Source organism: Capsella rubella, unplaced genomic scaffold (assembly GCF_000375325.1).
Source record: "Capsella rubella cultivar Monte Gargano unplaced genomic scaffold, Caprub1_0 scaffold_7, whole genome shotgun sequence".
In the NCBI taxonomy this organism is placed as follows: domain Eukaryota; kingdom Viridiplantae; phylum Streptophyta; class Magnoliopsida; order Brassicales; family Brassicaceae; genus Capsella; species Capsella rubella.
In genome coordinates this window covers 17260783-17277747 of record NW_006238917.1, presented here as the reverse complement: position 1 = coordinate 17277747, position 16965 = coordinate 17260783, and the positions used below count along the sequence as shown (strand labels likewise).

Below are 16965 nucleotides of genomic sequence, written 5' to 3'. Positions count from 1 at the left end.
GAGACGATTGTAAGAACCATTGTTTATTGATATGTTTTGTTTGGTAGTATTTGAACAAGAGTGATAGACTAATTAGGCCTAATTTTTTTTCTTTGCTCTTCTTAATGTTTGTTTGATCCTATGTGGTTTATATAGAGAATTATTAGTTCTAGTGTGTGTCATGTGTAGGTAAAATGCATTAAGTTATGTTATTCCGTGTTGATTTCCACAGAAAGTCTTCGATAATATTACCATTTTTATTTTGGCTTTTTTATTTTGGATAATATTTACTACTAAATTTGTGTATATAATAGTCTATTCACGGCGGCGGAGGATGAGGGGGAGGAGGAGGAGGAGGGAGAACAGTCGGTGACGGTGGTGGTGGAACTATTCTTGGTTTACATACAATTCTTGATCTATTAAACTTGTGTGATTCTTTCAAATGTATATAATTAAGTGTATAACTTTGATATTTCGATTGTGACTTTTTCCCAAATACACATGTGATTATTCATAAACTCTTATCAAGTTCTTTGTAATACATGAATAACTTTGTAACAAAAGTCTATTTCTGTTTCGCTTTTTGATTAAGACCACAATAACTTTCTCGATTAGGAAACTCTTATTTACTACTAAGTTTGTATATGTAATTATTCTTTCTCAACACCAACTCAAATTTTCAAAAGCTTTACTTCTGCAAATGTAATGTGTACTTAAAAACAAATACACATACATATGAATGGGCTATGGGCACGATAACTAGTCAGTGGTGCCTTTAGTGAAGTTTAATACGTTACCGGTCGACATGCAAAATTAACATAATTGAATTTTCTCTTGCCCTAACCAAACTGTACTTACTAATTGTTTATTATTTTTGTATGATTTTAGCACATCGAATTCATTAACTTAGCATACATAAAATATTTCAATAAGTTTGGAATAAATGGAAGGATGTTGTCTTTGATAGCACCTCTCCATAAACTTTATACATATATGGAGAAAATTTTACCATCGAAATTAATTTACCACTCTCTTTTATACCCAATTAGAAAAAAGAAGAAGTCAAAAACTATCTGAAGAGATCGAAAATACCCCTCTCTTTAGTCTCTTTTATACCTATACCTAATTAGAGAAAAAAGTATATATATACCTTTTGAAGAAATCTGTTTTATTATGATTTTCTTCATGGTTACTTGGTTAGTATATATATACCTCGAGTTATATTACTAGAAAAACATAGTATAGGTTTTTATTTAATACCACAAAGTTATAATCAATTACTCTTAATTCATATAAAAGAAAGATGTGTAATTAATTAAATTAATTATGTGTATTTAATTTGTTCAGATAAAAAAAATCTGAAAATAGGAGTTTCATCAACATGAAAGAGGGAAATTGAAAGAGAATAGAAGAGAGAAACACATTATATATTATTCAAGAACAATTTACTCAGATTATATAGATAATTTTACAAATTTTGAAAACAAAGATAAATTGACATGACAAACCATATATTCATTCTTCCAATAAAACCTAAATTTAATTATTCCCATAAAAGCTTTTTAATTAAGGTTTAAAAGAAACGACAATAAAATGAAAATTACTACTAATTAATTCAATTCTCTTTACTTGTTTCCTTTATGTAGAAGAGGGTAATCCATATTCCTCCACGATAGCTTTGCGTATTTTCTTGATCAAATCCTAAAAAATTTCAATAATCCTATTAGCATTTTTTATTATTCACTCCAAAAGAAAATAATAGTTAACTTATGTATAAATTGTTTACATTGTTATAATTATAATTAAGAGCATTTAAATGGATACTTTACCTTCAAATGTTCTTCATTGACTGTTTTGGCTTCTTTGATACTGTGAAGCTCAGCTAGAAGCTCCTTATGAGTCTCTTTCTTCATTATAAAACCTCCTGACACTGATCAAGCTATTGATCACTTTAATTTCCCAATCCTAATTGTTTTACAAAAAATATAGTTAATAAAACATAATTATATATTTTGTACACACAAAACCATGGAAATATAAAGCTGTTGGTTAATTATAAGAGTTTCAAAATGAAACACTTTTTATACCTTCTCCTTCGTCTCATGTTGTGCCAATGCATCTTCGACAAGATCCATTTCAGCCTCAAGCTCAAGAAGCTCAGCATCTGTAATACCCATTTCTTGATTTGTGTTTGTAATTTGGTAGTATTAAAAAAAAGAGTGATTTAGACCTAATTTGTTTTCTTTGCTCTTCTTCTCTTTATGTTCTTCATAATGTTGTGATCATCCTCTGGTTTATATAGAGAGTTAATGTGTGTCAAGTTGATGTTGTTCTTTCACACAAAGTCTTTGATAATTTTACCATTTTTTACTTGGCTTTTTGATTAAGACCACAACTTGTTTAATTAGGAAACTCTTATTTACTAAGTTTACTACTAAGTTAAATTTATATGTATTTCTTCTTTTTTCATCCACTAGATCAACCCACCGACTCAATTTTCAAAAGCTTTATTTCTGAAAATGTAATGTGCGTAGACATATACACTTACACGTTTCTTAAACTTCCTACAAACACATAATACTTAGAATTCCACATTTGAATACACGTCATGCTTTAACAAATTAACCATGACCTTCTTATTTAGTTGACATTTCATATGTTTTATAATTTTTTGTTATGAATAACTTAGGTGTAGCATTTACACATACACGTCTTTAAAGTTTGTATAACTAATTAAAATTCCACAATTTACACAGTTGAAAACACCTCATATAATATATATGCTTTAAACTCTATAATCTTTAGCTGAGATATGTATTGCTGCTATTTTTATAATTTATTTCCAATAGTATTTTTTTTTTGGTGTAATTATATTGCGATCTTGAAGAAGAACAATATGGACATGAATCTTGGATTTTAGCTTCGTATTTTTCCATGTTTTTATTAGTACAATTTTTGAAGAACTTTGAATCTGCATGTGTTATATATTTATTATTTTATTACTAGAAAATCTTACTAATTTGTGAATAATAAGTTTCATCGTGACAATTAAAGAATATTGTAAGAAGGCACTGAACATACTTAGTCGTCAGTGGTGCCTTAATACGTTACTGGACAGGATTGATTTTTCTATTGCCCTAACTTACTACTTGTTCATTACTTTTGTATGATTTCTAGCATATCAAATTAACTTAGCATTCATAAAATATAATATTTCATAAATCTTAGCATTATCTCTCGATAAACTTTTTTAAATACAGAGTTTTACTCATCAAAATTGAAATACCACTCTTTCATACCTAATTAGGGAAAGTAATAAAAAAACAATAATCTCAGCATCTGTAAGAACCATTTTCTTGATTTGAGTAGACATGTAAACATACATGTTTCTAAACGTTCTATAAATACATAAATATTAAGAGAATTTACATTTGAAAACATGAATGCTTTACAAACCATAATTACCTTCTTACTTAGTTGAAATTTCATATGTTATATACTTTTTTCTTTTAAAATTTTTCATAATATACAGATTTGAAAACACGGTATATGCTTTACAACAGCACTAGTTGAAATTTCATATTATTCTTTTGGGGTATGATTTGGATGTTTTTTTTAATTGACAGCCCATATTTACGTTCTAGTGTATTTTTTTAATTAGTATAATTTTTCTTGAAACTTAGAATATATATATATATATATATATAAGTTTCAAATCTGTAAATTAATATATATATTACATATTACTATTCGAAAAAGAAAAAATGTTGTTAATAATAAATTGCAAATTTACGACGTATCCGAATCAAAAACCATTTGAAGAGATCTGTTTAGTTATGCGTTTTCTCCATGGTTAGTATATATATTTATATTAGTGGAATTTATTTTTGGGTTTTATTATATATAAAAAGTGCATGTTATTATATAACATAAAGATTGTATAATTATTTTTGTAGTTTTAGATTCTTCTGTTAGTGAAGTATCCATAGCTTGGGCTCAAAAGAAAAAAACATAAAGTGTGTATAAATTATTTGCATTCTTATATTTAATTAACAGCATTTAAATGGAGACTTTACCGTCAAATGTTTCATGATACAACGCATCTCATCGTTAAACTTCTTGTGAATCTCAATCTCACCTTTGATTCTATTGAAATCCTAATTATTTTACACAAAAGACATCTAGTCTAGTTATACTCAAAAAAAAAAAAAAACAAAAAAAAAAGACATCTAGTTATATATATTTTGTACACACAAAAAAATGGAAAAAAAAAATATACAAAGCTGTAGTTAATTATTATAAGTAGACCTGAATTTTCTTTGCTCTTCGTCATTCGTCAGTTTATATAGAGAGCCTTAATTTTATGTATTCCGTGATGATCCATGTTGTTTTTTCCATACATGCATGCACAAAAGTCTTCGTTATATTACCATTTATATATTGCTTTATATATTACTAAGTTTACTACTAAGTTTGTATGTATCTCTTCTTTCTCATCCATTGAATCAACACCCACTCAAAATTTCAAAATATTTAATTCTCAAAATGTTAATATGCGTCGAACATATACACATACATGCATAAAATTTCAGAATTCACATTTGCAAACACGCCATGCTTTTGTAGAATTATAAATTAGTAGAAAATACTTCATTATTGATTGTATATAAAAATCATACAAATTACGAAAAGAAAGATAAATAACATGAAAACCCATATATTAATTATTTCATAACATATTTGAAAGTTTAAGTAAACAACAAATATTGTGAAATTACTAATTATGCTTCTTTACTTTGTCATCCCATCTAGCTTGATTATTCCTTTATTTAGAAGAGGATGCATCTTTGTCGTCCTCAATACCTTTGCCTAATTTCTTGATCAAATTCTAATAATCCAATAAGCATTTTTAATTATTCACTCCAAAAGCAAATAGTAACTTATATGTATTGTTATATTGTAAATTAATAGTTTACCGTCAAATTTTCTGTAGTTTCTAGATTTGCTTTGAATATACGACGAACCTCATCGTCAAACTTTTTGAGAGTCTCGGTCTCAAAACTTCTTGCTATAGACATGTCGTTCATAGCTTTGTTGTCAAACCAAACCTAATTATTTTATAGCAAAAAGTGAATTATATATAGAACAATGGATATATATACAAAATCTGTTAATTGATTATAAGAATATCATCAAAATGAAACACTTTTACCATCTCCTGTTTAGCCTTTTTCTCCATTGCTTCTGTGATACGATCCATTTCAGCCACAATCTCAAGAATCTCAGCATTTGTAAGAACCATTTTCTTGATTTGTTTGGTAGTACTGAACAAGAATTATGAAATACTTAGGTCTAGTTTTTTTTTTCTTTGCTCTTCTTCTCTTTATGTTCTTCCTAATGTTTTGATCCTCTGGTTTATATAGAGAATTATAGATGTAGTATGTGTCAAGTGGGTGAAATGCATTAAGTTATGTATTCCGCGTTGATGTTGTTTCCATGCACAAAAGCCTTTGATATATTACCATTATTATTTTTGGTTATTGATTAAGACCACAACTTTTTCAATTAGGAAACTCTTATTTACTAAGTTTACTAATAAGTTTACTACTAAGTTTACTTGTACTAAGTTTGTATATATGCATTTTTTCTTCTTTTTTCATCCATTAGATCAACCCACCGACTCAAATTTTCAAAACCTTTATTCTGCAAATGTAATTTGAGTAGACATATAAACCATACACGTTACGTTTAGATTACTATGTTGGTAATGGTCAATATTTAAAGTATAACTTTTTAATTTTGTGGCATCAGCCACAACAGAGTGCTTGTTGAGCTAAGGAATGCTAAAGTGATCTCCAGCTTTGGTACAGTCAAGTTCTTTGTAATACATGAATAACTTTGTAACAAAAGTCTTTGAAATTTTACCATTCCTATTTTGCTTTTTGATTAAGACCATTCCTATTTTGCTTTTTGATTAAGACCTTAATATAACTTTTTGATTAAGACCTTATTTACTACGTTTACTACTAAGTTTGTATATGTATTTATTCTTTCTCATCCATTATATTGGATCAACACCGACTCAAATTTTCAAAAGCTTTCATTATGCAATGTTTGCGTAGAACTATATACACATACGCGTTGATCATCATATAAACACTTGTCATGTTCTTTGTAATACATCATATTAGATTACACATACACATCTTTAAACTAAATAAAAATTTCACTATTTACACGTGCAGTTGAAGACACCTCATATTGCTGCTGGTTTTATAATTTCTTTCCAAAGAGTAATGTTTTTTTTTTTTGTGATCGTGAAGAAGAACATGGACATGATTTTGTTTTTTTTTTTTGTTTTTTTAACGCTGGAAAACTTTGATTTTAGCTTCTTCTTTTTTTCCCCTTTTAGTGTTACAATTTTTGAGAAACTTTGAATCGGTTATTTATGTGATATTATATTACTAGAAAGAGTTAGTAATTTGTGAATAATAAATCGTACTGATACGTTTAATACGTTACCGGTCGACATGCAAAATTGAATTTTCTCTTGCCCTAACCAAACTGTTTATTATTTTTGTATGATTTCTGGCATACATAAATATTTCAATAAGTTTGGAATAAATGGGAAGGATGTTGTCTTTGATAACACACATGCACCTCTCTATAAACTTTAATACATATAGAAAAAATAATGAATTACCACTCTCTTTTATACCTAATTAGAGAAAGTACGTAGTCATTAGAAAGGAAAAAAGTCAAAAACCATTTGCAGAAATCTTTTTAATTATGAGTGTTTTTTTCATGGTTAGTAATTTAGTATATCTATATATATTTCGAGTTATATTACTAGAAAAAAACATATTAGTTTTTTTAATATAAAACAATGTCTTTTTCGGTTATTTAAAAAAAAATCTGAAAATTGGAGTTTCATAAATATATATATGAGAGAGATCGAAAAAAGTAGAAGAGGTAAACATATTATTCATTATTGAAGAATATTTCATATCTGATTATATATGAGAATCTTACAAATTATAAGAAAGATAAATGACATGGCAAATCATATATTCATTATTCCAGCAAGAGACATAAATAATTAATTATTCCATAACAGATTTAATAATAATACGAAAATTACTATTAATTTATTTTTTCTTTACTTTGTTATCCGATCGAGCAAGCTTAATTATTCTTTTATTTAGAAGAGGTTGCTGCATCTTCCTCCACAATAGCTTTGCGTATTTTCTTGATCAATTCCTAATAATTTCAATAATCCAATTAACATTTTTAATCATTCACTCCAAATAAAAATAATAACGTTATTATAAATAAATAAAAGCATTTAAATGGATATTTTACGTTCAAATGTTTGAGATTTATTATGTCTGCTTCGATGAAGATACAACGCATCTCATCATCGAACTTCTTGTGGATATCAGTCTCACCTTTGATTCTATACCACTCCTAAATTATTATATACAAAACAAATCTAGTTATATATATTTTTGTACACACAAAAAAATGGAAATATATATAGAAAGCTGTTAATTAATTATAAGAGTGTCGAAATGAACACTTTTTACCTTCTCATGTTCTTCATTTTTTGTCATTGCTTTTTCGATACGATCCATTTCAGCCTCAAGCTCAAGAATCTCAGCGTTTGTAAGAACCATCTTCTTGATATGTTTCTTTGAACAAGTTATAATCTTTTTTTTCTTTGATCTTGATGTTCTTCATAATGTTTTGATCCTTTGGTTTATATAGAGAATTATAGATGTTGTGTGTGTCAAGTGGGTGCTGATGTATTCCGTGTTCATGTTGTTCTTCTTCCACAGAAGTCTTCGAAATATTACCATTTTTATTTCTGCTTTTTGATTGATAGTTTGAGACCACAATTTTCTAAGTTTACTTCTAAGTTTGTATTTATTTCGTCGTTTTTCATTCATAAGATCAACCCACCGACTCAAATTCTCATAAACTTTAATCCTGCAAATGTAATGTGCGTAGACATATACACATATACACGTTTCTAAACTTTCTATAAATACATAGTACTCAGAATTCTAAATTTGAATAAACTTTACAAAACAAACCATAACCTTTAACATAGTGATTGTGAAGAACAACGTCGACAACTGTCATTTAGCTGTTTTTTTCTTACACCATACTGTATTTACCTTTTATATATATTTTCTTTTTAATTAGTAGGACATTAGTTTTTCTTGAAACGATATATAGGAATTATTTATTTGATTATTATACGAAAAACATTGTAATTAATTTTGTTAATAAGACATATCAAAATTTGCAACGTACCGAAACTAATAATGTAATGGCACTAAACTAATTAAATCGCTGGTGACATGCATACTGAATTTCAACATATACGTCACCATGTCATTGAACATGCATTGTAGATAGACAAAAGTAAAAAGGAAAAAGTAATTAGAATTCTGCCATATTGTTGTATATAATAATATAAATAAATATATGATTTTTTCACCAGAGCATGGTGCCTAAGGATGTAACATGCATGGGGTTTTTATATAACATGCATGTGCCAAATGAGAGAATTGTTGGTAATGGTCAAGATTAGTACCATGCATATATAAAAAAAACCCATTCTTTTCATTCAGAGGAATGATAATTTTACCATTCTTTACTTTGCTTTTTGATCATATCAAATTCTCAAAGACTTTGTCCTGCAAATACATCTACACGTTTCTAAATTTTCTCTAAATACATTAAATGTTCAGAATTATAAATTGAAAACACTTGATTTACAAAAGAAAACCTTGAATTTAATTTAATTTCATATGTTTCATATATTTTTGTTCTGATAGTTTCATAATTTACACATTTGAAAACAAGTTATTATATGCTTTGTAATCCGAAAGATAACCACATCATTGTTTTGGGTTGTGGCTGTGAATTGTGAAGAAGAAAGTTAACACTGTTTTCTTTACCTTTTAATGTATTTTTCTTTTAAATTAATATTTTTCTTGAAACTTTGAGTACAGTATTTATTTGATATATTATTATTCAAAAAAATGAAATTTGTTAATAAAAAACTGCAAATTTACGATGTATCCTAATCAAAAAGATTTCATAATTTTTGGAACTTTGTAAGAGAATCCATATATTACAAAGAAAAAAAAAACCAATATGGAGGTTGTAACAATTATTTGGATTGTGATTTTTTCCCAAATACACATTTTCATTTTCATGTTCTTTTGTAATAAATGAATAACTTGTGAATAATAAATTGCATCGTAAAAAGGAACTAAACTTAGTCGTCAGTGCGTGGTGCCTAAGTGAAGTTACTGGACATGCAAAATATATGTACATAATTGCTTATTTTCATAAGGAAACTTTGATTTACTACTAATTAAGTTTGCGTACTCTTGTAATGTTCTTTGTAATATACATGAATACACATTGTGATCATTCCTAAAAACCATTTGAAGGAAATTGAAATGTCAATATGGTCTAGTTTCCTTTATGCTCCACAGATTGTTCATTGGAAATACAAAGATTAAAATAATGAGGTTAGTAACTTAGTATATATATAGAGTTATTAGTTTTAATTAATCTGCATATATGTAAAAGAAAGATGTGTAATTATGTCTTTTTGTTCAGTTAGCAAAAGATTTGAAGGCATGATCAAAGTTTATTCCTTTATATGCACAAAAGTCTTTAATATTTTACCATTTTTTACTTGGCTTTTTGATTAAGACCACAATAATTTTCTTGATAAGGAAACTTTTATTTCCTACGCTTACTACTAATTAAGTTTGCGTACATTTCTTCGTTTTTTCATCTATTAGATCAACACCGACTCAAATTTTCAAAATCTTTAGTTATGCAAATGTAATGTGTGCATAGATATCTAGTCAGTAGTGCCATCAGTGAAGTTTAATACAGAACTCTTGCCCTAATCAAGCCTTTTTCAAAAAAAATAAAAATAATAATAAATCTTGCCCTAATCAAACTATACTTACTAATGGTTTATTAGCACATCAAATTAAATTACTTAGCATACATAAAATACTTCAAGAAGGTTGAAATAAATGGAAGGATAATTTCTTTGATTATATAGAGAATATATAACCATCGGAATAGAATTACCAGTCTCTTTTATATCTAATTAGAGAAAGTACGTACCTATTAGAAAAACAAAAGTCAAAAACCATTTGAAGAAATCTGTTTAATTATGAGTTTTCTTCATAATTAGTATATATATATTACTGTAAAAACATAGTATTATTCGAAAGAGAATAGAAGAGGGAAACACATTATAAATTATTGAAGAGTAATACTTCACTAATAGATTATATATGAGAATCCTACAAATTTTGAGAACAAAGATATATGACATGACAAACCATATATTCATTGTCCCAGTAAGACTTTAATCAAATTATTTTATAGAAGGTTTTTAAGGTTAAATATAAACGACAATAATATGAAAATTACTAATAATTAATTCTTCTCTGATACTTTTTCATCATCTGAATCCTTTATGTAGAAGAGTAAGCATCATCTACCTCCGCAATAGCTTTGTCTATTTTCGTGATCAAATCCTAAAATTTCAATAATCAAATTAACATTTTTATTATCCACTCCAAAAGAAATAAGAATTAGCATATATATAAGTTAGTTGCATTTAGGGGTGTCAAGTTGGTTAAACCAAACCAAACCAACCCATATTCATATAGATTCAATACTAAATGGTTAATGAGTAAAACCAACTCATTTAGCATATGGTTTGGATCAACTCACAACCCATTTAGATTAATGGTTTAATAGGTTTAATGAGTTGACCCATTTACAACTAAACAAGAGAATTAATTCACTATTACAAATTGTGAAAAACGTCTAACCTATCATCCCTCTAATGTAACCAACATAATGACCACCTCTCATCGTTCCTAGATGCTCCACTATCCCAGCCAACCTGTAAACCAGCTGGTCTTCTTCGGTCCACCTACAGGGGAGAGAGAGAAGAGATCCACAACAGCTGCTCAATATAGAGCTTAACCAATGAAAAGAAACAAAACTAATCAATGAAATGAAAGAAAGCAAGCTGCTCAATCACCTACTCACAAGCTCTGAAAAAAGATGAGAGTTAAAACCTGTGAATAATGGTGCTTTTAAGTAACCATAGAATGTTCTTCCACAGAATCTAAATCTGATCGAATAATAATCACTTCACCATTGTTATCTAAAATTCATAAGAGAAAAATATGAGAACATACGCTTAAGGCTAGAGACATGGATTAGCCCATATGGCCATACACATATAGAGCTGAAATCGATTACCAATTTGTTATCATGTTCCCCTAAACTAAGTAAAATCAAAGATGCTTGGAGTATCTAACACTAATACTAACTTTTCCTGAAATTGAAATTGAATTGGTAGGAAAAAACCTGATGAGATTTTTGGAAGTGATACGAGGAGCCTTCGTAAGTGATACGATGAGCTTCAATGGCGGCACCGATCGATTTGGGGAGAAGACAAAGAAGAAGAAATGGATCGTTGGTGCGTTGATGCGTTCGCAGAACCAAGAACAGAGACGCCGATGGAGATGTGATGAATTGTGTTGGTTTGGTTTTTGTTAACTTATCAACTCAATTGAACCAAACTCAATTTAACCCAATCCACTAAACCCATTAACCATTATAACCCATTAATTTATTAAAACCCAAATGTTCAACTCAATAAGTTATTAGACTGGTTTGGTTTGAGTTGATCCATATATTCGGATCCATTTTGACACTCCTACCCATGGGTATTGATCTAGTTACGTTTAAAATGGAAATCTTGTTATATGTACTTTGTACACACAAAAAATCGAAAAAACAAAACAAAACTGTTAGTTAATTATTATAAGAACAAAACATATTTACCTTCTCCTCTTTTTTCAGTTTTCGTTATTGCTTCTTTGATACAACCCATTTCAGCCTCAGGCTCAATAACCATTTTTTGTTTGGTAGTATTTGAACAAGAGTGATGAAATATTTAGACCTAATTATATTTTTCTTTGCTCTTCGCTCCTTTGTTCCTTTTTAATAAGTTGTATTCGTCAGTGTATATAGAGAGCATAGGTGTAATGCATTAATTTTTTGTAGTCCATGCAAATGTTGTGTCTTCCATGCACAAAAGTCTTTGTTATATTACCATTTGTATAACTTTTGATTTGGTTGTAACAATCATCAATATGGAGGTTGTAACAATTATTTCCCAAATACACATTGTGATTATTCATAAACACTTGCCAAGTTCATTGTAATATATGAATAACTTTGTAACAACAGTCTTTCATATTTTACCATTTCTATTTTGCTTTTTGATTAAGACCACAATAACTTTCTCGATTAGGAAACTCTTATTAACCACTAAATTTGTATATGTATTTATTCTTTCTCAACACCGACTCAAAATTTCAAAAGCTTTAATTCTGAAAATGTTAATGTGCGTAGAAATTATACACATATACGTACGTTTCTAAACTCTCTATAAATACAAAAAAATCAGAATTCACATTTGAAAACTCGACATGCTTTAGTAGAATTGCAAATTAGTAGAAAATACTTCATTATTGATTGTATATTAGAATCATACAAATTACCAAAACAAAAGATAAATAACATGAACACCCATATATTAATTTTTTATAACATATTTGAAAGTTTAAGTAAACAACAAATATTGTGAAATTACTAATTATGCTTCTTTACTTTGTCATCCCATCTAGCTTGATTATTCCTTTATTTAGAAGAGGATGCATCTTTGTCGTCCTCAATACCTTTGCCTAATTTCTTGATCAAATTCTAACAATCCAATAAGCATTTTTAATTATTCACTCCAAAAGCAAAGCTTGTTATATTTAACTAAGAGCATCTAGATAAATAGTTTACCGTCAAATTTTTAATATTTTCTATGTTTGCTTCGATTATACAATGCATCTCATCGTATAACTTCCTGAGATTCTCAGCCTCATCTTCTGGAGGTCCAAACCTTGCTCTAAGCATGTCGTTCATAGCTTTGTTTTCAGACCAATCCTAATTATTTTATAGAAAAAAATCATCAAAAAGGTGAATTATATATAGAACAATGGATATATATACAAAAGCTGTTATGAAACACTTTTACCATCTCCTTTTTAGTATTTTTCGCCATTGCTTCTGTGATACGATCCATTTCAGCCACAATCTCAAGAATCTCAGCATTTGTAAGAACCATTTTTTTTTTATTTGTTTGGTACAATTGAACAAGAATTATGAAATACTTAGGTCTAGTTTTTTTATTTTTTTTGCTCTTCTTCTCTTTATGTTCTTCATAATGTTTTGATCCTCTGGTTTATATAGAGAATTATTAGATGAAGTGTGTGTCAAGTGGGTGCTGATGTATTCCGTGTTCATGTTGTTTCTTCCACACACAAAAGTCTTTGATAATATTACCATTTTTATTTTTGCTTTTTTATTGAGAGTTTGAGACCACAATTTTCTAAGTTTACTTCTAATTTTGTATGTATTTCTTTGTTTTTCATCCATTAGATCAACCCACCGACTCAAATTCTCATAAACTTTAATTTTGCAGTGTAATGTGCGTAGACATATACACATATACACGTTTCTAAACTTTCTATAAATACATTTGAATAAACTTTACAAACCATAATCTTTAATATAGTGATTATGAAGAACAACGTCGACAGCTTTCATTTAGCTGTTTTTTCTTATACCATACTGTATTAACCTTTTATCTGTATTTTCTTTTTTAATTAGTAGGACATTAGTTTTTCTTGAAACGATAAATAGGTTAATATTTATTTGATTATTATACGAATAACATTGTAATTAGTTTTGTTAATAAGACATATCAAAATTTGCAACGTACGTGCCAAAACTAAGAATGTATATATATACATTTAGAGTTATATTACTAAAAAACATATTAGTTTTTATTAACATAACAGAGTATTAATTACTTTTTATGTAAATGAAAGATGTGTAATTATATGAAAATCTGAAAAATAGAGTTTCATCAACATGAAAGAGAGAAATTTAAAGAGAATAGAAGAGAGAAACACATTATAAATTATTCAAGAATACTTCATTATTGATTATATATGAGAATTTTACAAATTTCGAAAACAAAGATAAATGACATGACAAACATATATAAATTATTCCAGTATGACCTAAATTAATTATTTCATAGACCTTTTTAAGGTTTAAAATAAAAGAAAAATATTGAGAAACTATTTTTTCTTCACTTTGTCATGATCCCCGATAGAGCTTGCTTAATTATTCTTTTATTTAGAAGAGGATGATGCATCTTCCCCCATAATAATGTTGCGTATTTTCTTCAACAATATATTAATTTAGCATTTATTAATGATTCACTCCAAAGGAAATAATAACACATTGTATGCAATATTATTTGAATTTTTATAAAATACAGTTAAGAGAATTTATATGAATATATATATTACCCTCAAATCTTCTGCATTTACTCTTTTTGCTTCGATGATACGACGCATCTCCTCGTTTAACTTCTCGACAATCTCAGCCTTGAGAATCTCAGTCTCACGAATCTCTTTCTCACTTTCTGGAGGACCAAGGTTTGCTATAATTTTATAGAACATGTCGTTGATACCTTTTTTCTCATACCAATCCTAATTAATTTATACCACAAATCAATGATATATATACACCTTTCTGACAAAACAATGGAAATATATATATGAACACTTTTACCTTCTCCTGTTCTTTATTTTTAGCCAGTACTTCTTTGATACGACCTAGTTCAGCCATAATCTCAGCTTTTGTAAGAACCATCTTCTTGATATCTTTGTTTGAACAAGCTAGAGTGAAAGACTTTGGCTTAATTTGTTTTCTTTGCTCTTCTTCTCTTTATGTTCTTCTTAATGTTGTGATCGAGATCCCACGCATGGTTTATATAGAGAATTATTAGATGTTATGTGTGTCAAGTGGGTGTTGATGTTATTCCGTGTTGATGTTGTTTCTTCCACACACAAAAGTCTTTGATAATATTACCATTTTACTTGGCTTTTTGATTAAGACCACAACTTTTTTAACTAGGAAACTCTTATTTACTAAGTTTACTTCTAAGTTGTATGTATTTCTTCTTTTTTACATCCATTACATCAACCCACCGACTCAAATTCTCAAAAGCTTTAATTCTGCAAATGCATTGTGCGTAGACATATACACTTACACGTTTCTAAACTTTCTATAATTACATAATACTCAGAATTCAACTTACATGCTTTACAAATCATATATATAACCATTTTGAAATTTCATATGTTAATATTTCTAGCCAGTTTTAATTATTTCTCTTTTGATTGTGAAGAACAACGTCGACAGCTTTCATTTAGCTTTACACCATATAGTAGGAGATTATAGTTTTTGCTGAATAAATAAATATGTTATTTATTTGATATATTATAATAATCTTGTGTGATTCTTTTCAATTTGTCACAATTCCATTCATGTACAATTATACGTGTACAACGTTTACAAAAACACATATGTATATAATTAAGTGTGTAACTTTGATTTGGTATCCGAATCAAAAAGAACCAATATGGAGGTTGTAACAATTATTTCGATTGTGACTTTTTCCCAAATAGTACACATTGTGATTATTCATAAACTCTTGTATATATGGTCTAGTTTACTTTGTAATGTTCTTTGTAATGTGTACTATTGTAATGTTCTTTGTAATATACATGAATACACATTGTGATCATTCATAAAAACCATTTGAAGAAAATTGAAAATGTATATATGGTCTAGTTTACTTTATGCTCCACAGCTTGTAAATTGGAAATTCAAAGATAAAATAATTTGAAATTCAAAGATAAAATAATTGGAAATTCAAAGATAAAATTCTATATAGATCGTTACTAGTTTTTGTTTAATACATGCAGTAAAGTGTTAATTAGTCTTCGTATATGTAAAAGAAAGATGTGTAATTATGTCTTTTTTCAGTTTAACAAAATATTTGAAGGCACGAGCAAGCTTAATTATTCAATTATATATTTGTTTCTTCTATGCACAAAAGTCTGTGATATTTTAACATTTTTTACTTGGCTTTTTGATTAAGACCACAGTAAACTCTTATTTACTACGTTCACCGACTCAAATTTTCAAAAGCTTTCGTTCTGCAAATGTAATGTGTGCGTAGACATGCATATACACATACACGTTGATTTTATCCCAAATATACATTGTTATCATCATTAAACACTTGCCTCGTTTACTTGTAATGCATGAATAAATTAGGTGTAGCATTTACACGTCTTTAAAATTTATATATCTCAATAAAATTTCACAATTTACGTACACAGTTGAAGACAGCTCATATTGCTTCTGGTTTTATAATTTCATATAAACCTTTAGTGAAGTTTAATACAGAATTGAATTTTCTCTTGCCCTAATCAAACTATACTTAATAATTGTTCCTTAGTTTTGTATGATTCTAGCTCATAAAACTAATTAACTTAGGATGCATAAAATATTTGAAGAAGTTTGGAATAAATGGAAGGATAATGTCTTTGATTATATAGAGAAAATATAATCATCGGAACTGAATTACCACTCTCTTTTAGAGAAAGTCAAAAACCATTTGAAGAAATCTGTTTAATTATGAGTTTTCTTCATGGAAAAACATAATATTAGTCGAAAGAGAATTTTTTTTTTTTTGGGTGAGATATTAGTCGAAAGAGAATAGAAGAGGGAAACATTATCAATTATTTAAGATTAATAATTCATTTATTGAAAACAAAGATATATGACATGACAAACCATATATTCATTGTCCCAGTAAGACTTAAATCAAATTATTTCATTGAAGGTTTTTAAGGTTGAAAATAAACGACAATAATATAAAAATTACTAATAATTAATTACTTTCTGTATTTTCTACGATCCGAATCCGATCAAGCT

General features: G+C 27.9%; 1 protein-coding gene across 1 annotated transcript; it reads right to left on the bottom strand.

Annotated features, from left to right (window-relative positions):
* Window positions 1-14209: 14209 nt before the first annotated feature.
* On the bottom strand, window positions 14210-14898 carry LOC111829721. Its single transcript, XM_023779684.1, has 3 exons — window positions 14749-14898; window positions 14484-14666; window positions 14210-14354 (listed from the first exon to the last, which is right to left on the bottom strand). The coding sequence occupies exons 1-3, from the start codon at window positions 14827-14829 to the stop codon at window positions 14304-14306; spliced, it is 315 nt and encodes a 104-aa protein (XP_023635452.1). The 5' UTR covers window positions 14830-14898; the 3' UTR covers window positions 14210-14303.
* Window positions 14899-16965: the final 2067 nt, after the last annotated feature.